The sequence below is a fragment of the Coenobita brevimanus genome, chromosome 65 (assembly GCF_032717465.1).
Source record: "Coenobita brevimanus isolate Jiangsu-jjx chromosome 65, ASM3271746v2, whole genome shotgun sequence".
Classification (NCBI taxonomy): domain Eukaryota; kingdom Metazoa; phylum Arthropoda; class Malacostraca; order Decapoda; family Coenobitidae; genus Coenobita; species Coenobita brevimanus.
The window spans coordinates 39639505-39665395 of record NC_137018.1 but is presented as its reverse complement, the minus strand read 5'-3'; the positions used below and the strand labels follow the sequence as shown (position 1 = coordinate 39665395).

Below are 25891 nucleotides of genomic sequence, written 5' to 3'. Positions count from 1 at the left end.
GCAGGGAAGAAGTCCACTATCCAGGCAGAGCCATTATCCAGACATGCCTTTGACTCTATTACGTCGGATAATCGAGGGATTACTGTAATAAGGTCCTTACAATTTAGTTCTGAATTAAAATATGCACCCAAGTTTTGGACAAAAAAAAAGTTGGATAAGGTTGTGACTTGCCAATTATCAGAGTCAGGGCATTATTAGTGTCACCACCCCTTCTGTTTCCTTGAATAATATTGATTTCAGTTTTACCATCACTCAGCTTGTCTCCTCTTTGCCATTAACACTTTATCATCAATTACCTGGGATTTCTGTTTAACTTTGGTCTCTCTGTCATCTTAACATCAAGCTGATTGCCATAAACATAAAAATGATAGGATACAACATGTACATCACATAGAAATGATAAACGGCAGTACTTTCATAATCTATGAATAGAACTGGACTTAAAATGGGTCCCTGAGCAACTCCAAACAGAAGGGAAACTGAGAATGAGTAAGTTATGTCCACAACTACTCTCTGAGATCTGTCAATCAGATACAACTTGTGAAGTGACAGAGCAACATAACAGACACCATATAATGTGGGTCATTTAGCAATACTGTACAGGCAGATTATGACCTACTGTTTCAAAAGCCACAAACAGATCCAACAGTACCAAGAGAGAGATTCCCTGCTGCAGTATTAAGAACCAAGTCACTGTGAATGTTCATCAAGGTAGCTTCAGTTAAGTGGTATTTCCTGCATGCTGACACAGCAAAAGGAACAACCCTGTTTCATTCCAGTGATGGCATGCTGTAATCTAGAATAACACACTCAATAATCTTGAAGAAGAATGACAAGTTGGAGACAGAACGATAGCATAACGTGCATCTTCAAATGCCTACCCCATTAGTAAAAGCATAATATTATTTATCACTGATAAACACTGTACAGCTATTTAAAAAAAAAAAAAAAAAAAAAAAAAAAAAAAAAACACTTTCCTTAAAATGCCTTTTCCTGGGATGCAGAGATAAGACAGATCACTGAAGCAGAAAGGTTAATGATCATACCAATTTCACACCACTATCAAAACTACCCTGGCTCCTCACTTGCACAAAACTTGGTAAGTGGATAAAAGGCAATAAATACATTAAAAAAAAAGACATTCAAACTAACTAAACAATGTTTCCACTGCTGTTACTGACCTGGTACCTATCCTGGCCACAGTTGAAGCCTCTCACTTGCTGGGCAGTTTCAAATAAGTCTTGTCTAACTTGATTCATCTGACGTTGTAAAATATCCAGCGTTTTGGAGGCATCATCAGCATTCAAGTGCTTGTCATCCTCCTGCAGCACATAAATGAGAGAGAATATAGGCAACTAGAAAATGAATAAATGCAGCACAAGCAGTAACTTCAATTTTGGGTGTTCTTAGTTTACTCTCACACTCACCAACACAGATAATACAGTGACCCCTTAGTTATCATGAACTTTCTTATAGTCTATCTATCTATTGCCAGACGCCTCAATCCCGTTCGGGGTGGCCACAAACAAATCACCTCCAAGTCGCCCTGTCCCCCGCCATTTCACTGCCCTGCTCCCAACTCACACACCCTTCTCTCATATACCTCTCCACCCCATCCCTCCATCTCATCCTCGGCCTCCCCCTCCCTCTTCCCCCCTCCACCTCACTCACATACACTCTCTTCGTCAGTCTTTCACCTTCCATATATATAAACAGCTATACCTCAATATACAGTACCTCTAGATGCAATACCCCGGCTTAATGATGGGGGTAGAAATACCACCACACCTCGCCTAACAACAACCAAACCCCAGTTTAACAACGGGTTCTCATTTTCTTCTACCGATTTTGATGATATTTTAGACTAAAATTGTGTGTTTAGGTTGATTTATAAACTAGTTTGAGACTAAGATTGATGTATTTTAGTCATGGGTGGGGCGAACATTGTTATTTTCGGGTACAGTTTACTAAGCTTGATTTTTCCAGACTTATATCTGACAATTTTCAAATTTTAATTGTTGGTTTTAGTGAGGTTTTTACAGCTGTTAGGCTTAGGTTAGCTTCTTTTCCAGCTGTTAGGCAACTTAGACTGGTTTTATACTTGTTTTTGGACTCATTTGAGTGGATTTAGGCCTTCACTGGGGGGTAAACCCAAGGCTCAAAAACACATCCCTATACTTTACATGTTAAATCTACCCCGAGATATGATACCCCACTCTAACGATGAGTTTTTACTCAACCAATTCCGTCCCTAAACAGTAATCAAAATTTAAAGGTAACTAACCACCCTGAAAACAGAAAAATACAGAAAACAAGCTGGGGAAATATGAATTGAAATGGTAAAGTCCTTTTACCGCTTTACGTAAAGCAGTGAGAAAATGACAAGAGTATAAGAGCATATTGGAAGAAAGATTGGGAAGGTATGAGCACGAGCAGATGGAAGGGGTGGAAGACGTATGTAAGATATTCACGGAAGAGATAGGCGCAGCGTGTGAGGCAGTTTGTGGAGTGAGGACGAGATGCAAGGGTGTGCAAGGGACAGCATGGTGGAATGATGAGGTGAAATGAGCTGTGGAACAAAAGAAGAAGGCATATAGTGAATGGTTAGCGAGTAGAGGTAGGGGAGAAGATGAGAGAGAGAAGAGAGAGGTATATGTGAGCAGGAGAAGGGAGGTTAAGAGACTGGTGAAGGAGAGTAAAAAGAAAGTGGATGAAGAGTTTGGGAGGAATCACAGTGTGAAATGGAGGGAGAGTAAGGAAATGTTTTGGAAGGAGGTAAAGAAAGTAAGACAATGTGAAAGGGGAAATAGTAGGGGAGTGAAAGATAGGAACAACAGATTGTTGGTGGAGAAGAGAGAGAAACTGAGGAGATGGAAGGAGCACTTTGAGGATTTGCTGAATGTAGAGAGTGAGAGCAGTGCGAGCATAAGTGGTTGGGGAATGGCTGGGAGAAGAAGAGATGAGAGGAGGGAGGAAGAGATCAGTAGGGCGGAAGTAGTGGAAGCGATGAAGAAGATTAAGTTGGGAAAGGCCCCAGGAATTGATGGAGTGTGTGATGAAATGCTTAGGTATGTGGGTGAGATTGTTGTGGAGTGAATATGGAAGTTGTGTAGATTGGCTTGGGAAGAGGGAAGGGTTCCAGAGGACTGGAAATCAGGTATAATTGTTCCTTTATACAAAGGAAAAGGGGAGAGAGAAGTATGTGGTAAACCATAGGGGTATTTGCCTACTTAGTGTGACTGGTAAAATATATGGTAGAATACTCATTGGTAGGGTTAGGCATATGACAGAGGAGCTAGTTGGAGAAGAACAAGGGGGATTTAGGAAGGGAAAAGGGTGTGTAGACCAGATATTTGTTCTAAGATGTTTAGTGAAGAAGTATCTAGAGAAGGGAAGGAAAGTATATGCTGCCTTCATGAACTTGGAGAAAGCTTATGACAGAATAGATAGGCAAGGTATGTGGAAGGCATTAAGAATATACGGAGTGGAGGGGAAATTGTTGAGTGATGTGAAGAGTATGTACGAGGGAGCTAGGGCTACAGTGCGAGTGGATGGTGAGCTGAGTGAGTTCTTTGATCTAAATGTGGGACTGAAACAGGGTTGTGTGATGTCTCCATGGCTGTTTAATATATACATGGATGGGGTTGTAAAGGAGGTGCAGGGTAGGGCAGTGGATGTGGGGGTGGCCCTAATAAATGAGGGTGAGATTTGGAAGATTCCGGTGTTGCTGTTTGCTGATGATACAGTACTGTTGAGTGAAGATGAATGGGTGTTGCAAGGTTTGGTGAATGAATTTGGGACAGTGTGTAGGAGGAGGAATCTGAAAGTTAATGTAAACAAAAGTAAAGTTATGGTGTTTGAGAGGAATGAAGTCACAGAGTGTGCAGTGAGGTTGGATGGTGAGGATATGGAGAATGTAAGTGCATTCAAGTACTTGGGTAGTGTGATGAGTAAGGATGGAACTTTGGGGGATGAAGTGCGTGAAAGGGTACAGCAGGGAAGGAAGGTTGCTGGTACACTGAAAGCAATGATGAGAAATAGGAAGGTGAGTATGGAAGTTAAGAAGTCACTGCATGATAGTACTGTGATCCCTACCCTGATGTATGGAAGCGAGGCATGGACCTTGCAAAAGGGGAACAAGTCAAGAGTGAGAGCAGTGGAAATGAGTTACTTGAGAGGAGCATGTGGAGTGACATGGAGGGACAGGTTGACGAATGAAGAAGTGAAGGAACGCTGTGGGGTGGATGTGGATGTGGTTGAGAAGATTAGGAGAAATACATTGAGGTGGTTTGGACATGTGAAGAGAATGGAGAATGAAAGACTGACTAAGAGGGTGTATGTAGGTCAGGTGGAGGGAGGGAGAGGGAGAGGTAGACTGAGCATGAGGTGGAGGGATGGAGTTGAGAGGTGTATGAGGGAGGGGGGGGGTGAGTTGGGGGGAGGGTAGTCAAATGGTGGGTGACAGAGCGACTTGGAGGCGTTTTGTCTGCGGCCACCCTTTGCGGGATTAGGGCGTCGGGCTATAGATAGATAGAGACGTAAAGCATACATATAACGAAATGGCAAAAAAGCATGGCATGAATGAAAGTACCATCAGAACAATTTGAAAGGACTGGGAGAAGATAAAGACTGTGCATAGGAAGTGATGAGAACCTGGCAACAGTGAAAGTTTATATGTTGTCCTGAAGCTGACTGAGAAGCTTATAGGGCGTTATATGGAGCGTCAGAAATAGAAAACTCTCACTTTACCCCTTCTTACCATCTTACCCCAAGTAAATTACCCCCACTTATATGCACCATCAGGTAAAACAGTATACCTATTGTAATTACGAACATCAGTGGTATTAAAAATAGCATTAACGAAACAGATGTTGGGCTGGGTAAAATTTGTGTTATTGATACGTAGCTTCTTGGCACTTTTCCCCCACCCCCTACCCATAATGTTGTTAAAGTTTCACCTTCTCTCATATCATGTGGCCTTCGGAAGAGACAGACCGTATGGTTAGACGAAAATTTATGGGTCTGGCAGTTTTAAGGGCCAAAATGGAAGGAAAATGTTTGTAAACCAGAAAAAAGTACTCTTTCATCCATGTGTTCTTGTGAGTTAGCGTTCACTTTCACATTCTTTACTGGATATCGCACTTCTCAACACATTTTGGACTGACTGAGCAGTTTAGCCACATGCTTAGTCAGTCTGAAATGTGTAGGGAAGCGCAATATCAAACAAAGAATGTGAAACAGAAAGCCAACTCAAGAGAACACATAGATGAGAGTATTTTTTTTTGGTTAGCACACATTTTTGTTCCATTTCATCCCCTAAAACTGCCAGACCCATAAATTTTCGTCTAACTACATGGCCGAAGGTCTCTCCCGAAAACCACCTGATACGAGAGAAGGAGAAACTTACACAACAACACTGGGGGTGGGGGGCGGGAGGAGAATACCGGAGAGCTAAGTACCAACAACACAAGGGTACCCAGCCCAACTTCTGTTCTGCTAATCCTATTTTTAATACCAATGTTGTTCTTAATTACAATAGTTATATCTCTTTCAGTGTTTTAGGTCACGGTTGGTATATTCATTCATTCATTGCCAGACGCCATGTATCCCGAACGGGGTGGCCAAGGGCTTTGAGTTAATTGTTTTACAGGGAGGGGCACTAATCCTCCACCAACCCCACTTGACACGTAGGGAGAACGTTATGCCAACAGCATCTGGTGTTCCAGGCGGTCACCCATCCAAGTGCTAAACAGACCCAACGTTGCTTATATGAAGGGGTAATTTACGTGGGGTAAGGTGGTAAGAAGCGGTAAGAGTGAGAGTTTTGGAAAGTTGCCAGAACTCTTTGTGCCATTATACATGTAAACATATCATCTGAGTGACATGGATTTGAATTCCATGGGCACTGTCCAGTCCCTACTGACCACGAAACACGAGGTTTGAGTGTATATCATCATCATCATCTGGACCTCCTTTCCCACCTTAGGGCAAGGTGAGGAGTAGCGACGTCCAGACAGCCAAAATTTGCTCAATCCAATGGGCCACGCTTTCATTCGCTCACCATTCAAGCTCCCAGAATCCTGGCTCTGTCTAATAAGCCAAAAACATTCACCACGTTCTGTAGCTTCACATATTCGTATCCAATAGAGCCAATCCGGATGTTGCCACATTAAAAGGGGTGCCAAATCCCTGACAATGCACTTCTCCTCACATTATTCATCCAGCCAGTCCCCTGGCCTCACCAACTTCCAAACCTCTCCTCCTTGCACAATCATCCACCATATATCTCCATCTTCTCCTTGGCCTACCTCGCCTCCTCCCTTCCTCAAATTCGCTAAGATGTACCTTTTTCACCACTCTATTGTTATCCATTCTCTCCACATGACCATACCATCTCAGTCCACTCCCTTCGATTCTGCTGTCCACAGCCTTCCTCACCCCACATCTTTCACGAATCACATTATTTCATATCCCATCCACTCTCTGTAGTCCCATCTCCACTGCTCTCACTCTTGACTTTTCATTTTCATGCCACACCATAGTTTCACATCCATATGTTAAAGTTGGCACTAACACTCCTTCATGTAAGCCTCGTGCAGCTGCAACATTCAAGCCTCTGTTTCTTATCAAGGCCTTCATTGCACCAGCTACTTTTCTTCCACGTGTCACTCTACTTTCAACTTCTTTTGCACATATTCCTCTCCTTTCTATCACTGTACCCAGGTAATTGAACATTCACCAATTCCAGTCTCTCTCCATTCACAGTAACATCGCACTGGGAGTCTTCCACTCTCTCAGTAACCATCATTTTACTCCTTTCTACATTTACTTTTAGGGTCCAATGCTCACACACATCAGCAAAACTTTGCACTAGTCTAACAATTTCTCATGCAATTTTGCAAGTAGTACTACATCATCAGCATACAACAAATTTGAGATATTCCATCCATCACCATTCATTACCAATGTCATCTCCCTCTCCATTACTCGGGTTTTTACTTCTCTCATCACCCCATCCATATATATATTGAACAAATGCAGACATCACACAACCTTGTCGCACGCCCACACCAATCGTGAATCATTCACTTGGATGCCCATTAACCCTTACACATGCTTCGTTACCATCACAAAAACTCCTAACGGCACCTAGCAGCTTACCATCTACATCGTACATGCACAAAATCTTCCACAATCCTTCCGTCTACTTTGTCGTATGCTTTTTCAAAATCCATGAATGCTATAAACACCTCATAGTCCTTCTCACAAGCCTTCTCTGCTGTCTTACTGTAAATATTTGATCTACACATCCTCTGCCATTCCTAAAGCCACCCTGTTCATCACTCACTAAGACTTATGATATCTCTCTTACTTTCTCTATAATTATTCTTCCATATACCTGTCCTAACACACTCAGTAATCTTATGCCACGATAATTCTTGTACAGTACTTACTTCGCTCACCTTTATTTTTGCATACGGGTAAAATCACAGCCTTTTTCCACTCTGCTGGCACAGTTTCACTCATCCATGCCTTCTTACACATCTCCAACATGCACTTCATTCCACTCTCTCCACTACACTTAATCATCTCTGCATACACCTCATCAACCCCAGCTGCTTTCCCATTTTTCAGCCACTTCACAGCATTCTTCACCTGTGCGAGAGTCACGTGTCCTAACACTGCATTCCTTCTCTGCGCACCCCGAAAACCAAACATGTTTACAGCCACTCGGCTCTCTATATTCCTATTCATCAGGCTTTCAAAATATTCTTTCCATCTGGTCCTTACTTCATCCCCATGGGTTAATAATCCATCACCTACATCCTTCACACCATCACATATCTTTCTGATTTCACTTCTACATTTCCGCACCTCTTTCCAGAATAACTTCCTACTTTCAGAGTAGTTTGCATTCATTTTTCTTCCTAGATCATCATTTACCTCTTTCTTTTTCCTCTTCATTTGTATCTTTACATGCTTCTCGCTCTCAATATATTTAGTTCTGATTTCAACTGAACCCCCTGTCCTGTAACCACTTTAGCCACTTCCTCCTCCACTGCTCTCTTAACTTCATCATCCCACCATGCCGTACCATTCTTCTTTGTCGTTACTCTTGCTACACACACACACATTGCTTTAGCATTTCTAACCAAGCAATCCCTATATGCATTCCACTGGCTGTCCAGATCCATTTCATTCCATATCACTGATATACAGTATATTTATATATATACAGTCAAGTCGCCTAAGGCGCGGCTAATTGGTTCTGGACCGAGCCTGTGCCACTGAAATCTGTGCCATACAAATAACTAAACCTATGGGAAAAATGGAACTTGGTTCTGGACATTCGCCCTAAGTCCCCCTTTTCACCCCACTTTCCCCCCTTTTACACATGCACACAATCAAGCAATCAGTCAACACATGTATTACACGTAACATCCATCCATCATCAAATCCTACAATGCCCCATGAGGAACGTATGAGCCCGAGGCTTGGCAGTTGGTCTCTACACTTAAAATAAGGGTGGCAGGCCTCACTCATCCTTGAGTGACATTACATGAGCAATCAACCCCAACCACCCTTTTGGATATAAACCTTCACCAGCTCAATCCAATTGGAACACAATAATTATGCACTAAACCACCAGGCGCCATAATTTGGTTTTATGGCTACCACCCAACATAGTAAATGGTTTCCTGGTGTACAGGAAACCATTTGGCTTGTCACTCAGTGTAGAGTCACCCATAGGCAGAAAGAAGAGGAAAGAGTGAAGGAAAGGAAGACAGAGAACGGAGTGTAAAATCACCCGTATGCAGAAGGAAGATGAAAGAATGAAGTAAAGAAAGACAGAAGAGGAAGGAAGGCAGTGAGAAAAGGGCAGACACTCAAACCAGCACTACATCAAGTGAGTGGATGGTAAGTGCCCTCACCTACCACCAATATATATATATATATATATATATATATATAGGTATACATATATAAAATACCTCATCTGGTATTTCCTCTAAGTTGTCACTATCATTGCCACTCTCATTCTCCTCTTCCTCTTCCTCTTCCTCATCATCTTTATCTTTCTTGTCCTTTTCATGCTCCCCATGACAGGAAGAGATCCCAGAAACACTCGACATATTAGAGTCATCCCCACGGTGTTCCATCATTGACCGCATTGCAGCATTGTAGATGCGCTTTCTTGCCACACTCATGCGCAACCTGGGAAAAGTGATATCAGTCATTTTTTATAGAGGGAGAAACAATCAACATTATTATCATTCTGGTCCATAACCCTACTTACAAGTGAGATGAAAAGTAGAAAAATAAAATTTCAACTATTTAGCATCAATGCAATTTATCGTACTGCACTGTCAAATCTGTGAAGAATACTGCATAGGAGGCAATTCATTAGTTTTCCTGGTCATTTAATGTCTACAGTATCTATTTATCGATTGCCAGATGCCTTAAAACAGAAAGAGGTGGCCACAATCAAATAGCTTCCATGTCATCCTTACTCCTATTTCACAGCACTCCCGCCAGCTCACACCCTCCTCTCTCATATATCTTTCGACTCCATCCCTCCATCACATCCTCAACCTCTTACTCCCTCTTCCCCCCCCCATCCACCCCTCCAGCTCACCAACATACACTCTCCTCATTAGTATCTCACTCTCAATCCTCTCCATATGGCAAAACCACCACTATGTATTTCTCCTAACACTTACTATCACATCCACATCCACACCACAATGTTCATCCACTTCCTCATTTGTCAGTCTGTCTCTCCATGTAACTCCACATGCTCCTCTCAAATAACTCATTTCCACTGCTCTCACTCTTGACTTGTGTCCTTCTGACAGGGTCCAGGCTTCGCTTCCATATGTTAGAGTTGGTGTCACAATACTATCATGCAGTGACTTTCTTACTTCCATGCTCACTTCCCTATTTGTTATCCATCTATGTATCTATAGCCTGACGCCTTTATCCCATAAGGGGTGGCCAAAAACAAATCGCCTCCATGTCATCCTGTCCCTCGTCATTTCACCACCCTGCTCCCAGATCAGATCCCCCGTTCTCATATACCTCTCCACTACATCCTTCCATCTCATCCTTAGCCTCCTCTACCCTCTCCCCCCCTCCACCTCACTCACATACACTCTCCTCATCAGTCTCATGCTCCCCATCCTCTCCATATGGCCAAACCACCTCAATGTATTTCTCCTAACACTTTCTATCACATCAACATCCACACCGAAATGCTCCTTCACTGCCTCATTTGTCAATCTGTCTCCCCATGTGACACCACATGCTCCTCTCAAATAACTCATTTCCACTGCTCTCACTCTTGACTTGTGTCCAAGCTTCACTTCCATATGTTAAAGAGTTGGTCTCACAACACTGTCGTGCAGCGACTTTCTTACTTCTATGCTCACTTCCCTGTTTCTTATCGCTGCTTTCAGAGAACCAGCAACCTTTCTTCCTTGTTGTATGTTTTCAAGCATTTCACCCTCTAAACTTCCATCCTTACTCATCACACTAGGTAGCCACGTACTTAACCCCTTAACCGCGGGGCGTCACTTTCGTGACGCTTGGGAGCAAGGGATCATACAGCGGGGCGTCGCTTTTGTGATTCTGTGTTATTTTGAATTCACCAGGGCTTCCAAGTGGGGGCTTGTATCATCTATCAGTACTGCCAATGTCCAACACTAGTCAGCACTCCTAATCTCATCTGTACTCCCATCCATTGTTGACAATTTAGCCATTTCTCCCCGTTCTTGACTCCCCTCCCTACCCCCCCTCCATTACCCTATCCTCGCGCCTGCCCGGCCGTGCTACGCTAAGTAAATCTTCCCTGGAATTTTTCACTGATTTCATCCATTGAAATAAGCCCTATGTCCTATTCTTATACCAAATAATATATACAAGAAAGAAATAAGGTAAGTGAGAGTGCCATACACCTGGAATTGGCTAATTATCACCTGACAACACCTCACGTGCACTCGTTCGCTAATTTTCGCTGTTTTTTTCCCCTTGAAATATGCCGTATAATCTATTTTCGTAATAAATATACATGTAAGGAGGGAAGGGAGAAGCCTAAGTGATATTTACATTCACCTGGAACTACCTAATTTATAATGTATTGTCTAGATTTCCTGCCAATCATTTCAGTGCTAGACAAAGCTGTTTCAAGATCTAACATTGGTAGCTCTGAATATATATCACCTAAGTAGGCCTCTAATCTATTTTTGTAATAAATATACATGTAAGGAGGGAAGGGAGAAGCCTAAGTGATATTTACATTCACCTGGAACTACCAAATTTATAATGTATTGTCTAGATTTCCTGCCAATCATTTCAGTGCTAGACTTAGCTGTTTCAAGAACTAATATTGGTAACTCTGAATAACCCCTAAGCAGGCCTCCACGCTGGCCCTCCGTTATCAGTTTACTCTCATCTTCTGAAGCGAGGGTACGTATATTTCTTCTTGCTGACTTCAAGGCCTTTTTTCACCCCCATGCAAATGGCCCTGTGACCTTTACCCCCTACTAAACCTCGTGTGGAAAGAGGTAAAGGGCTGACAATTGATAAAAGAGTGAGTACGATCTTTCTATTGAGTAAAACAGTGCAAGTGGAATTGTAAATAATGTGTAAATAATGTGTAAACAGCAAGTGAAAGTAATGAATGTAAATATACGTGAACAATGGAAAATAGTTTTATAAGTTATTTCAAGTGACAGTGCACAACACAGTGTAAATAAAATAGAAATGTAAATAACGTAAATAAAATAGAGAACGTAAATAGAAATGTAAATGAGTAGTATTATAAGAATATGAGTATATACCCTAGGAGTAATGAAAGTGAAAGTTTCACTCTAGCATGTCTGAATGCTATGAGTTATGAGAGTGAAGATGAAAGTGACATTCACTCTCAATGCCAGTATACAAGACGAGAAAGTGAATGCTACGTGTTTTACTGAAAGAAATTGAATCCCTACAGTGACAATAAACTAATACTACTGAAGGAAACTTATGGATAAAGACTGTAGAAATATATAAGTGTTATATAGTAATAGAAATATAAAGTGTGAGGGGTTTTATGAATAATAAATGACAGAGTACCAAGAGCGAACTAGTGCCAGTGCGACGATCAGACGCGCTCGTAATTTCCATTGCTTTTACAGTGTTTTTTTTTTTTAGAATGGATCCCAAACTACTTGAAAATTGTAGAATAGTGTTTATAGTGTTTGTATCTGGCTGTGGTAATCATATTACGGGTTGTCGGGAAGTGTAAAGTGGAGACTTCGTTACCCTACTTCAGAGGTCTCCACAAGTCCTACAGTAACCGACGAAGGCTCAACAATCATTCCAGGAGAAAGCTGAAGGTATGTGCCATAAGCATATGTAATTTTATTATTCTAGGACTAATAACTGATTTTTGGCAAAATATTTTTTGAGAGTCTGTCGGAGCCCAAATAACCCCGCGGGACACGCAAGTCATTGGTAAACAAGCCCGCGGTGTAGGGGTTAAACGCACTCCCATTTTCCAATTCCTCATCATCCAGCCTCATTGTACATTCAGTGAGTTCACTTCTCTCGAAGACCATAACTTTACTCTTCCCTACATTCACCTTGAGATTCCGTTTCTTATACACTCTCTCAATCTCCCAAACTCATTCACCAAGCCATGCTGCTTCCCATTGTCTTCACTGAACAACACAGTATCATCTGCAAACAACAGTACAGGGAGTTTCCAAACACTGCCCTCCATTATTAGGGTGCTCCAACATCCACTGCCCTACCTTATATCTCTTTTATAACTCCATCCATATACAGACTGAACAACCATGGAGACATAACACATCCCTGGTTCAACCCAAATTTAAAAATTCACTCAGTTCACTGTCCACATGCACTGAAGCCTTAGCACCCTCATACATACTCTTTTGGGTATTCAACAACTTCCCATTTACTCCATATATTCTTAATACTCTCCAGAATCCTTGTTTATCAACCCTGTCATATGTTACTCCATATATTCTTAATACTTTCCACATTCCTTGCCCATCCACCCTGTCATAAGCCTTCTCCAGATCCATGAAGGCCGCATACAACTTCTTTCCCTTCTCTAGAAACTTTTCCCACTATTGACCTAAGACTGAATATATAATTTACACAACCTCTTCCCTTCCTAAAACCTCCCTGTTCTTCCCCAACTAATTTCTCTGTTATTTCCCTAACTCTGTCAGTAAGTATCCTACCATATACTTTTCTTAATACACTAAGGAGACAAATGCCCTTTATGATTACCCCATACTTCTTTTCCTCTTTTCCTTTGTACTGGAGAATAATCATACCTGACTTCCAATCCTCCAGGACTCGATCTTCCTCCCAGGTCGATCTGCCCATCTTCCATATCCATTCTACTACTATCTCTCCCCATGCTTCAGCATTTCACCACACACTCCATCAATTCCTTGGGCTTTCCCCACGCATCCTACTGACTTCTTCCACTCTTCTCACATCCCTCCTTCTCCCAGCCATTCCTCAGCCACTTATACGTGCATTACTTTCATTCTTTATGTTCAACAATTCCTTAAGGTGTTCTCTCCATCTGCTCACTTTTTCTCCCTTCTCCACTAGCAATGTACCATTTTTATCTTTCACTCCCTGACTAACTTCTTTAACACCCTGTCTAACTCTCTTTACCTCTTTCCAGAACATTTTCTTTTATTCTCTCTATTTTACACTCAAATTCCTTCCATATTCCTCATTGACTCTCTTCTTATTCTTTCCTATTAATCTTGTCACCTCTCTCTTCCTCTCTACATATAATTCTCTCTTCCGTCTCGTCTTCCTCCACACCCGTTTCTCATCCTCACTATATGCTTTCTTCTTTTGTGCCACAGCTTGACTCACCTCTTCATTCCACCATGCTGTTCCTTGCACCCCCTTTCATCTTCTCTTCACCCCACACACCACCTCACATGCAGCACAAATTTCTTCTGTGAATATCTTGTACACACCTTCCATGTCCCCCATCTACTCCAAATGACATTTGTCCAATCACTCCTCTGCTTCTCTCTTATATTCTGCCTATTTTCCATCCTCTTGCAACCCTTCTACCCTCTCTGTATGAACTACTTCCTCTTGTCCTTCAATCCTTCTATTCCTCCATTTCATTTGAACCTTGGCTTTCACCACCACCAAGTGGTGATCAGAAAGTCTACTTCCCCAATCTCTATATGCTCTTGCACCCAATACACACCTTCTCATTCTATCAACCACACACACATAATCAAACAAAGCCTTCCATTCATTCAGTTTACCAACCACCCTTCTCATCAAACTCCAAGTATGACTGTGGATCATTTTGTGTCTAAAGAGGGTTCTGACTATCACCAACCCCCTCCCCAGACAAATGTCCACTAGAGCACTGCCACTCTCATCCACTTCTGCAGGCCCACCCCACTCACCAACTACTCCATCCACCTTCACATTCCCTACTTTTCCATTCATATCTCCAATCAAAAACACTCTCTCATTCCTTTCAAACTTTTCCATGCACGCTTCCACATTTGTCCAGAACTCTTCTTTCACTCTACTTGCACGATCTTGCGTTGGTGCAAAAAACTGCTCATATTTGTAGACCAAATTTCAATCTTACCCACACAATCTTTGAGCCACCTGATCCATACTCTCTTATATTCTCCTTCCATCTCTTGCACATTACAATACACACTCCTTCTTTTGCCCTCTCATTCTCACCCACTTCCACACATATATCTCATCCATACTCCCATTCTCTCACACTCTCACCGTTCCATTTACTCTCAGTTATTCCACATCCATCCACTTTTGCAACCTCAAGTACCTGAACAACTTCTCTCACTCTTTCACCTCATCATTAGCACCCCTTACATTCAAAGTCGCAATCCGTACCATGTCCACTGTTCGATCCTTAGTCATTACCTGTTGGTCAGTCCTGGTCCGAGGCTTCTTGTTTGTATTTTTAGTTAGTTGTTTTCCTGGAAGGGGCACTAACTCTCTGCCGACCCACCTGCTGTCACATTGGGAACACGGGTTGGTTGGTTACAAGGTTACAACCCAGCGTTGTCAATGATCTCCTAGTTTACAGGAAATTTCCTATCAATGCTTTCAAACAACTAGCAACCTTTCTTCCTTGTTGTACCCTTTCAAGCACTTCATCTTTACTCATCACAGTACTCATGTGCTTAAATGCACTCACATTTTCCATTTCCTCATCATCCAACCTCACTGTACATTCAGTGACTTCATTACTCTCGAAGACCTACGTTCACCTTAAGATTCTGTTTCTTACACATTCTTCCAAACTCATTCACCTAGCTTGCAGGTCCCCTTCGTCTTCACTCAACAATACAATATCATCTGCAAACAAATGTACAGGAAGTTTCTAAACGCTGCCCTCTCTCATTAGGGCCAACATCCACTGCCCTATTTTGTATCTCTTTTATAACTCCATCAATATACAGACTGAACAGCCATGGAGACATGTCACATCCCTGTTGCAATCCAGCATTCAGATAGAAAAATTCACTCAGTTCACCATCCACACACACTGTAGCCTTTGCACCCTCATACATACTCTTCATGGCATTCAACAGCTTCCAATTTACTCCATTTATTCTTATTATTTTCCACATTCCCTGTCTATCCACTCTGTTATATGCTTCCTCCAAATCCATGAAGGCCACATCCAACTTCTTTCCTTTCTCCAGAAACTTTTCCACTAAAGACTTAAGGATGAATATCTAATTTATACAACCTATTCCCTTCCTAAAACCTCCCTGTTCTTCTCCAACTAATTTCTCTGTTATTGCCCAAACTCTTTGTTTTCGTTTTTAAAGGCTCCAACATACTTGCATAAGTCGGCCTTGGCCACCTAATGGCAGCTCTCCATGCTGCACGATCCACTGCAGCCTCCCTGTTCAGTCCCTCAACCCTGAGGTCACACTTAATGACCTCGTCCCACGTCCTTCTCGGTCTACCCCTCATAACCCCACCCCCAATATTAACACTTCTCACCTTCCTCACCTAATTATCATCCCCCATCCTCTCCACATGTCCAAACCATCTCAATCTACCTCTCCTCATCACAACACCAATACACCCCAGTCCCATCCTACCTCTCAACTCTTCCACCGTAAACCCAGCCCCTCCAGGCCTTGGAAGCAGGGACGCACTGCACATCCACCTAATCATTGTCATTTCTGTACGTCTGAGCCAGCGAATATCTTCCTCCTTCACTGCCCAGGTCTCACTACCATACAGCATTACACTCCTAACACATGCTGTATACAAAGACCCCTTAGCACGTAGGGAGAGTCCTCTCAATGTCAGGAAAGGCAAGAGCTCCCTGAACTTCTTCCAACCACTTCTCATCCTAGCCACAGAGCTAGCTCCAGCCCCACCTCCAGCACACAACATGTCTCCCAAATAACAAAACTCTTCCACACACTCAAGAGATTCACCACCAAGTTCAATCCTTTCACGTCTGACAATCTCCACCTGCTCACCCCGACACGCCGTACACACAAAATCAGCATTATCTCGCAGTCTACCTCTGATACCACTACATCTCTTATGCACCCATTTATCACACACACTGCACAAGATGGAATTACTTCCCACGCCCTTGTGGCAAACTGCACATGGCCACTCTCCCTCGTCTTTGACAGTACTGCCACCAACCCTAGATATCATCACTTTTCTTTTATCTGCATTTACCCTTAAACCCGTGTGCCCCATACCATCTCTCCACTTCCTAAACATTTCCTCTGCCTCCCTTTCATGCTCTGCAATCAACACCAAATCATCAGAATACAACAACTCCCACGGGAGTCCGTTTCTAAAGTCACGTGAAAGGGCTTCAAGTACCATGATAAACAACATGGGACTCAAGACTGACCCCTGATGCACACCAACATTCACGGAAAACCCATCACTCAAATCTCCATTCACTCTTACCTGGGTGTGAGCACCCACATGCATACCCATAACCCTAACCAGCCACTCCTCCAAGCCAAGCTTTCTCATTGCCCACTTCACCACCTCTCTAGGGACTCTGTCAAAGGCCTTCTCCAAATCAACAAAAACAAAATAAAGATTCCTTCTCCTACCAATATATTTTTCCTGAAGCTGTCGAACAATGAATATAGCATCAGTGGTCCCCCTACCTGGCATAAACCCAAACTGCATCTCATCAATATTCACTCTTTCTTTAATCATACCTTCTAAAACTCTCTCCATTAACTTCATTATCTGATCTAAAAGCTTTATACCTATAATTTCCTCTTTCCAGGGCATCACCCTTCCCTTTATACACATTTACAATTACACTCTTCAGCCAATCATCTGGGACAACACACTCATAAATAATCCTATTTATGAGGTCAATGACTAAACTCACCCCTATGTCGCCTGAGGCCTTCAGCATTTCGGCAGTCAACCCAGACACCTCTGCTGCCTTCCCCTCCCTCATCCTGCCTATTGCCTCACTCACAGTAGCAGTATCAATCAAAGGCCAAGGGCCAGACACTGGATCTGCTGGCTCCAAACCTTTCCTGTCCCAGTCAAACTCCTCATTCAACAACCGGTTATAATGCTCTCTCCATGCATTTTTAATATCCTCACTGTTCACCACTACCCTTCCTTCATCATTCTTCACACACTGCTCACCTATAATATCCCGATTATCCCTCTTCACTTGACCTGCCACCCTAAATATCATATTTTTCCTTTCCCCACGATTTAGGTTATCAAGTAATAGTCTCCGTGACTCAGACTTTGCCCTGTATACCTTTCTTCTAGCCCTACGCTTGGCAGCCAAATATTCCTCTTTGCTACCTCCCTTCTTCCATTCCCAGAAAAGCCTTCTTTTCTCCTTAACTGCAGCTTCTACACCCTCATCCCACCACCAAGTTACTTTATGTCTTGGTGGTCCTCTTGTCCAACCACATGTTACATCAGTAACTCTCAAGAAATTGTTCTTGAGGGCTCTGTACTGTTCATTAATGCCTCTGTCAATAAGTATCCATATACTTTTCCTATTACACTAAGAAGACAAATGCCCCAATAATTACTACACACATCTTTTTCCCCTTTTCCTTTATACAAGTGAATAATTATACCTGACTTCCAATCCTCTGGGACTATGCCTTCCTCCCAGGCCAATTTCCACATCTTCCATATCCATTCTACTACTATCTCTCCCCCATACTTCATCATTTTGCAACACACTCCACCAATTCCTGGGGCTTTCTCAATTTTGACTTTCTTCACTGCTTCCACTACTTCCTACTGATCTTTTCTTTCCTTCTCACCTCCCTCCTTCTCCCAACTGTTCTTCAGCCACTTACACTAATATTACTTTCATTCTCTAAGTTTAAGAGTTTCTTAGTGTTCTCTCCATCTGCTCACTTTTTTTCTCTTCTCCACTATCAATCTACAATTTTCATCTTTCACTCCCCTACTAACTTCTTTATCACCTTGTCTAACACTCTTTACCTCCTTCCAGAACATTTTCGTATATTCCCTCCACTTTACACTCAAATCCCTTCCATATTCCTCATCCACTCTCTTCTTACTTTCTCTTACTAATCTTTTCACCTCTCTCTTCCTCTCTACATATAACTCTTTCTACCATCTCTCAACTTCCTCCATGCCTCTGCTTCCATTCCACTCACTATATTATACTTTCTTCTTTTGTGGCACAGCTTGATTCACCTCTTCATTACACCATGCTGTTCCTTGCACCCCTTTTCGTGTTCTCTTCACCCCATGTACCACCTCACATGCTGCACAGATTTCTTCTGTGAATATCATGCACACCTTCCACCTCCCCAATCTGCTCCAAATCATATTTACCCATCACTCCTCCACTTCTCTCAATATTCTGACTTTTTTCCATCCTCTGGCAATCTTTCTACCCTACTTGTATGGGCTACTTCCTCCTGTCCTTCAATTCCCTTCTATTCAGCAACTGCATTTGTAGCTTTACTTTCACCACCACCAAGTGGTGGTCAAAAAGTCCACTCCCCCAACCTCTGTAGGCTCTTGCATCAATTACAAACCACTGTCATCCACACACACATAATCAATCACTTCCTTCCTTTCATTCAGGTCACCAGCCACCCTTCTCATCACTTACCACCTATACCTGTGGATCATTTTGTGCCTAAAGAGGGTATTGGCTATCACTAACCCCCTCCCCAGACAAATGTCCACTAGACCATTGCCATGCTCATCCACTTCTGCAGGCACACCCCACTCACCAAGTACTCCATCTACCTTTACACTCCCTACTTTTCCATTCATATCTCCAATCAAGAACACTCTCTCATTCCTTTCAAACTTTTCCATGCACACTTCCACACTTGTCCAGAACTCTTCTTTCACTTGACTTGCATAATCTTGCGTCAGCACATACCCACCTTTGTATTCCTACTTTCAATCTTACCCACACAATCCTTGAACCAACTAATCCATACTCCCTTATATTCTCCTTCCATCTCTTGTACACAACAATACATACACCCTCTTTTGCCCTCTCATTCTCACCTACTCCTGTGCATATATGCCATCCATTCTCCCACTCTCACCTCTTCATTTAGTCACAGTTAATCCACATATGTCCACTTTTGCACCCTCAAACACCAGGACAATCTCTCTCTCTCTTTCACCTCATCATTCGCACCCCTTACTTTCCCTGTTGCAATCCATACCATGTCCTGTGTCCGGTCCTTGGTCATCACCTGTTGGTCTGTCTTGGTCCGAGGCTTTTTGTTTGTATTTCTAGTGAGTTGTTTTCCGGGGAGGGACATTAACCCTCCGCCAACTCACTTGCCGACACGTAGGGAACACGTGTTGGTTGATTATAAGGTTACCATCCAGCGTATTGAATGATTTCCTGGTTTACGGAAATCATTTAGCAGTGGTATTTATAAAACATAATGTAAACATTACTCATGAATCACATGTTGCAAAATAACGAAATTCTGATACTTGATCCTACGTTCTGAAACTGAGAAATATACACATCAACTCACTTTCTTATCCTGGCATCAAGCTTCCATTTTTCAGTCTTAAGCCCATTGTGACGGTCCAGTGACTCCTCTATTTGTCTCACTACAGCCTTGTTTTGTAGAAGTTCATTACACACATATGCTACAATTTCACTCTTCTGAGTAGGATTGAGGGCAAGGAAGGGAAGCCTCTGGAGCCACTGGGACATCTTGTAGGCATCCATCTCTGCCAGTTTGGAGTCCCAGTCCTGACCCTTCTTGGGGTTCTCACGGCGCTCCTTCTCCGTACCTAATAACCCATGGATCACCCGCACCTGCCCATGGTGGTGTATATAGAGTTTAGTTATATGACAATACTTCACACACATACATATGCACAGACTCATACAATTCCGACTGCCTATTCAACAGCAATCAAGGCACATTAACCCCTTACAAACAACTGGGATACTTTGGGATCTTAAATGAACCACCTTAAAAAAAATTTATTAAGATAAGAACACTTCCTTTATAAGGCCTAAAATCTGACAATTACCAGTAAAGGATAACTGAGATACTTTAGTATTTTATTCTGGCTAGTGTCAGAAGATGTTCAGGTGAATGATGCATCCTAGTCATTTTTATATCTATGTATAACAATTATTATTTTACCACAATACAAACAAAAGCAGTTTAAGAATCTATACTATTTTCAATTTAATCTGGCCTAAAACAGCCATCTCTCCATTCTGAATACAGTACTCAGTTTTAGCAGGCACTAACACTAGAATATGATGCTATTCATCAAGAAGTGCTATGCAAAGGATGTAGAGCTGTAGCATGACTCGTTTCTGCCACTGAGCTACGTGAAATAAGATATAACAGGGTAAAAAATCTGGGCCAAGTTCAGATGAAAGAACTATAGCTTAACATAAGCCTCAGCACTCACCTCTCCTGTGGCATTAGCATTGAGGTAGACCCGTAGTATCTCGGAGATATTGGCATGGGTGATGTCAGCCCTGTTAAGTGTCTGTGCCAGGATGGTGGTGTGGCGTTGGGAGGAAGGAATGCCAGGGTCTTCAATGGCACACACCAGGAGATGGGACAGCACACTCAAAAGTTCCTCTTCACTCTCACCATCATTTAATAGAGCCATTTGTAGGCTCTGGATGGATGGCAGTGACTCCATATCTGAAAAATCACACACACAAAAATGCATTCTTAACTTTATTAGCAGCAAGTTCCTCAAGACTTAAATTATTTTTTATTTATTTCATGTTTTTTTTTAATAATGCTCAGAAATGTGGTCAACCACTTTCAAACACCCAGAATTTCCATACTCACTGAGATACTCTCCTGACATGTGAGTCAGTGATGCTACACAAAAATGTCCACCACCAGCTCCCCAAATAATCATTTCACTACATCACCATTTTGGACTCTATCCAAATTTTGAATCACTACTCCTGCTGTATCACACTCACCATAAACTACCAACTTAACACCTCATTATACGTAAAACCTCATTATAAGTTACTCTTGACATATTCATTTTTGCTTTTAAATCCTCAGTAAATTAAGGAAACATCTATTCATCCATCATCCAATCGTATGTTGCCCCATAGAGAAGCGTATGAACCCAGGGCTAGGCAAGTTGGTCTTGACATTTAAGATGAGAGTGACCAGACTCACTCATCCCTGAGTGGCATTAAATGGGCAATAAACCTCAACCATCCCTTGGATATAAACCTGCACCAGCTCAATCCGATTGGACAGTCTTAATTACTCATTAAACCACCAGGTGCCATAATTGGTTATATGGTTACCACCCAGCATAGTAAATGGTTTCCTGGTGTACAGGAAACCATTTGACTTGTCACTCAATGTAGAGTCACCCACAGACAGAAGGAAGAGGAAAGAATGAAGGAAAGACAGAAGAGGGAGTGTAAAGTTACCCGCAAGCAGAACGAAGAGGAAAGAATGAAGGAAAGAAAGCCAGAAGAGGAAGGAAGGAAGGAAAGGGCAGACACCCACAGCAACAAAACATTGGGTGAGTAGATGGTGAGTGCCCCAATCTACCACAAATTAAGGAAACAATGTTATCCAAATTTTCAAGGCTACCTTTCAAGTTGACATGCCAGTTTCCCTTAACACACACAAGCAATTATCTACAAAATGTTAATATTTTTTAAAACACATACTTTACTCATAAGGGGGCAAGTTGATATTTTACAAATCGCACTTTTAATATGGATTGCCTGTATCCAACCATCAGTGTACTCACCAAAGCCAAGCGTCTCTCCAAAGTTGTGTAGAAACTCGAAGACCATGAGGATGTTACCAAAGGCCTCTGGTGGTAGTCTGAGCCCATCCAACCGAGGAACATCTGGAAGTGGGACGTGATCAGTCAGCTCCATGTCCTCCCGCACCTCCTTCATCAGCAGATTTAGCTCACGGGCCTGTAGACGTTCCTCTCGCTTCCTGTAATGTATGTTTGTGGGGGGGAGGGTGAGTTGCAAGTGACATCAGGTTGTTCATTTGAGAATTATAGCTTGCAACAAAACATAATGCAGTGGCTAATACATGATGTATATAATACTTTACGAGGGGAGAGAGAGAGAGAGAGAGAGTGTGTGTGTGTGTGAAGCAGTGGCTAATACATGATGCACATGATAATTTACAGAGGGTGAGAGAGAGAGAGAGAGAGAGAGAGAGAGAGAGAGAGAGAGAGAGAGAGAGAGAGAGAGAGAGTGTGTGTGTGTGTGTGTGTGTGTGTGTGTGTGTAATCACTTCAAATCTAGACATACCTTTCCCTGGAGGCTCTCTTTTCCTCTTTCATCTCCTCTCGTCGTCGCTCCCGTTCCTCATGCCTTTTCCTCCCCTCCAGGGCTCTCACCAGCACCCCATGGTAACGCCGTCGCTCGCGCTCCTTATGAAACAATATTATAACCATTCAGCTTTCAATATATTGTACTGTACTAATGTCTCTCCAGTCTTGCAACCTGATTATTCATTATCCCCTTCAGCCATAGGATACCTTTCATAACTATATAGTATCAACTGATGTAAGAAAAAAAAACATGACTGCAAATGTTAATTGGGCTGCTTTCTAACTTGTGCAGCCAATGCATGTTTTTCTTACCCCGCATAAAAATGTGTGAATTAGCCAGAGAGAGAGAGAGAGAGAGAGGAGGGTTGTTTTCTAACTTGTGCAGCCAATGTATGTTTTTCTTAAGCTGCATAAAAATGTGTGAATTAGCCAGAAAGAGAAAGAGAGAGAGAGAGAGAGAGAGAGACAGCTGCTTTCTAACTTGTGCAGCCAATGGATGTTTTTCTTACGCTGCATAAAAATGTGTGAATTAGCCAGAGAGAGAGAGAGAGGCTGCTTTCTACCTTGTGCAGCCAAAAGTGTAACTTAGCCAGAGAGAGAGAGAGAGAGAGAGAGAGAGAGAGAGAGAGAGAGAGAGAGAGAGAGAGGCTGCTTTCTAACTTGTGCAGCCAAAGCATGTTTTACTTATGCTGCATAAAAATGTGTGAATTAGCCAGAGAGAGAGAGAGAGAGAGAGAGAGAGAGAGAGAGAGACAGACAGACAGACAGACAGACAGAGAAAACAGAAGTAAACTTAATATTGCACTTTAGCTTTGCCTAGAAGCTAGACATAACTCATACATTTACATTTATATTTAAAGACCAATGACCTTGCTAGCATGAGTAGTCTATTCACTGGATGGCAGCTGTTACTGTGTGGTGATTTTGAATCATTTCTCTTTTCAATCCCCTATCCTGGAGGTCTCCACACAGAACTTCATCCCATGTCTTCGTCAATCTGCCTCTTGGCTTCCCTCCTCATTTATACCTGTACCTCTCCTCCATCAGTCACCTTCCTCCTTCCTCTTAATATGTCCAATCCATCTTACCCTTCCAGTTCCCATCACTAATACCTCTCGCATCAAGTTTCTTGCAAGAGGTAACCAACTAATCTATCTCAACATTCTCACTTCTGTGCATTCCAATCTGTGGATCATAAGTATCCCATTGCTTCAGGAATGAAACATTCCAATAATGAACATCCTGATAACTGCAAAAAGTTGAGCTTTGTTGGTTTTTGCTGGACTACTAAACAAACCTACACTGAATTTTCAAACTGATATTTGTACTATGGAAAACGTGCTTTCAAAATAATACATTACTGCACTTCTGAGTTAAGGTATATCTATATCTGACTCTGTGGCAGATTTAAAAAGAAAAAAAAAATCCAAAGAGCAGATAAGACAGCTGAACATAACTAAAACTAACAAATTTCTAGATCCAAAAAAGACGACAAGGATGCAAAACTGAGAAGAAAGTTAAATCAGTTCCCTTCAACCCAAGGATATATTGTTCTATTTTACCTACCGCTTCAAACAATTTTTTTTCAGTTAAAGGGAGGCATACATATAAAAGCTCTATCATTTGAGAAGTTTCTTCTTAACTGAATATAATCATCTGGTAATACTAAGAATTTTAACAAATTATATGTTATTATAATGAATGGGTTAAAGCTGTCACAGAATATGTTTAACATGAACAAAAGTAATGACACAAAGCTAAACAAATGTTAACAAGACCAGGCAAGGTAAATTCTGCAACTTTAAGCTAGCTAAGGTGCACTATAATATGAAGTAAATCAATGGGTAAAAAAAAAAAAAAAAAAAAAAAAAAAAAAAAAACTTTCAAAATTCTGAATACAGAAATTACCAATTTCCCAAACCTAACATTCTCATAACACTTCACAAATACAACCATCCACTATGGTCTATTATTCTTAAAGAATGTGGTGTTTCCTTACACTAAATAAAACAGTTCATCAAAGCATCTCTGTGTCCCACTTATCCCTTACAGGTTAATCACTATAGGTTTTAGCCCTCTAATGAGGGATGCTTATCACAGCTGAATAAAGTCATCTGGCAGAAGCCAAAATCATATCCTATACTATCCCAACCTTCTCACAATTACTGTATAAGCAATGCCTGTTATGTTGAACCTAATGCAAAGGTGACAGAAACTTCAGTATCACAACACTCTTCACATCCAGCAAACTCATATGGATGACAAAAGCTGAATATATTCACTGATAATGATGTAAATAAAAAGAAAAGAGGAAAAAAAATGCAAAATGATATGAAATTTATAATCCCGATACATTATCATATCCATGAACTAACTTGATATTAATAGCCTTCAAAATAACCATTCCAATAAAGTAAGGTAGCATGTGTTTCACTAATCACAACCTCTTTAAAATACAGAAATTATACAACAGAGTATAGTTTAACAATGATACAACCACTGAGAAAACTTTCTATTAAAAAAAAAAAAAAAAAAAAAAAAAAGACCCATGCAAGTATGGAACAGTCTTTCAAAATGACAAACATAACGAGCAAGCACTGATACTGTAACATGAAGCACGGACATCACAGTCATCCACAACACATAACAAGATCTACTTTAACATTACAAAGAAAACATTGTTGCTGATATGATTCCATGCACATACTGTATGACAAAACTGACAAAGACCATCACAAATGTATGATGAAAGGATGCATAATATCAAATTCAATATCTGTTACTTAAGTTTTGATAAAAAATTTGCAAAACCTCCATCTGGATGCAGACTGTTTATATGAGGCAATGACAAATCCTTGATGATGATGGGATCTATACAGAAACAATAACTATCAATTACCAGATTTCTAAATCTTAACTTCCAATTTTCTTGTCATTAAATAGTGTTGCCATCTACACAACAACAAAACAGACTTATCTATGTGACACAGTATTCCTAGGAACCTATAATATGATGAACCTG

The 25891-nt window shown here is 41.6% G+C and overlaps 1 protein-coding gene across 2 annotated transcripts in view; it reads right to left on the bottom strand.

Annotated features, from left to right (window-relative positions):
- Positions 1-25891, bottom strand: part of tou (bromodomain adjacent to zinc finger domain 2B toutatis) — an 860023-nt gene that overhangs the window by 148704 nt on the left and 685428 nt on the right. For both annotated transcript variants that reach the window (XM_080276402.1, XM_080276403.1), the window contains 6 exons: positions 22847-22968; positions 22324-22520; positions 20989-21230; positions 20085-20374; positions 8994-9216; positions 1182-1322 (listed from right to left, as the gene is read on the bottom strand). In XM_080276402.1, the coding sequence (XP_080132528.1) occupies positions 1182-1322; positions 8994-9216; positions 20085-20374; positions 20989-21230; positions 22324-22520; positions 22847-22968 (1215 nt within the window). The remainder of the gene's footprint in view (positions 1-1181; positions 1323-8993; positions 9217-20084; positions 20375-20988; positions 21231-22323; positions 22521-22846; positions 22969-25891) is intronic.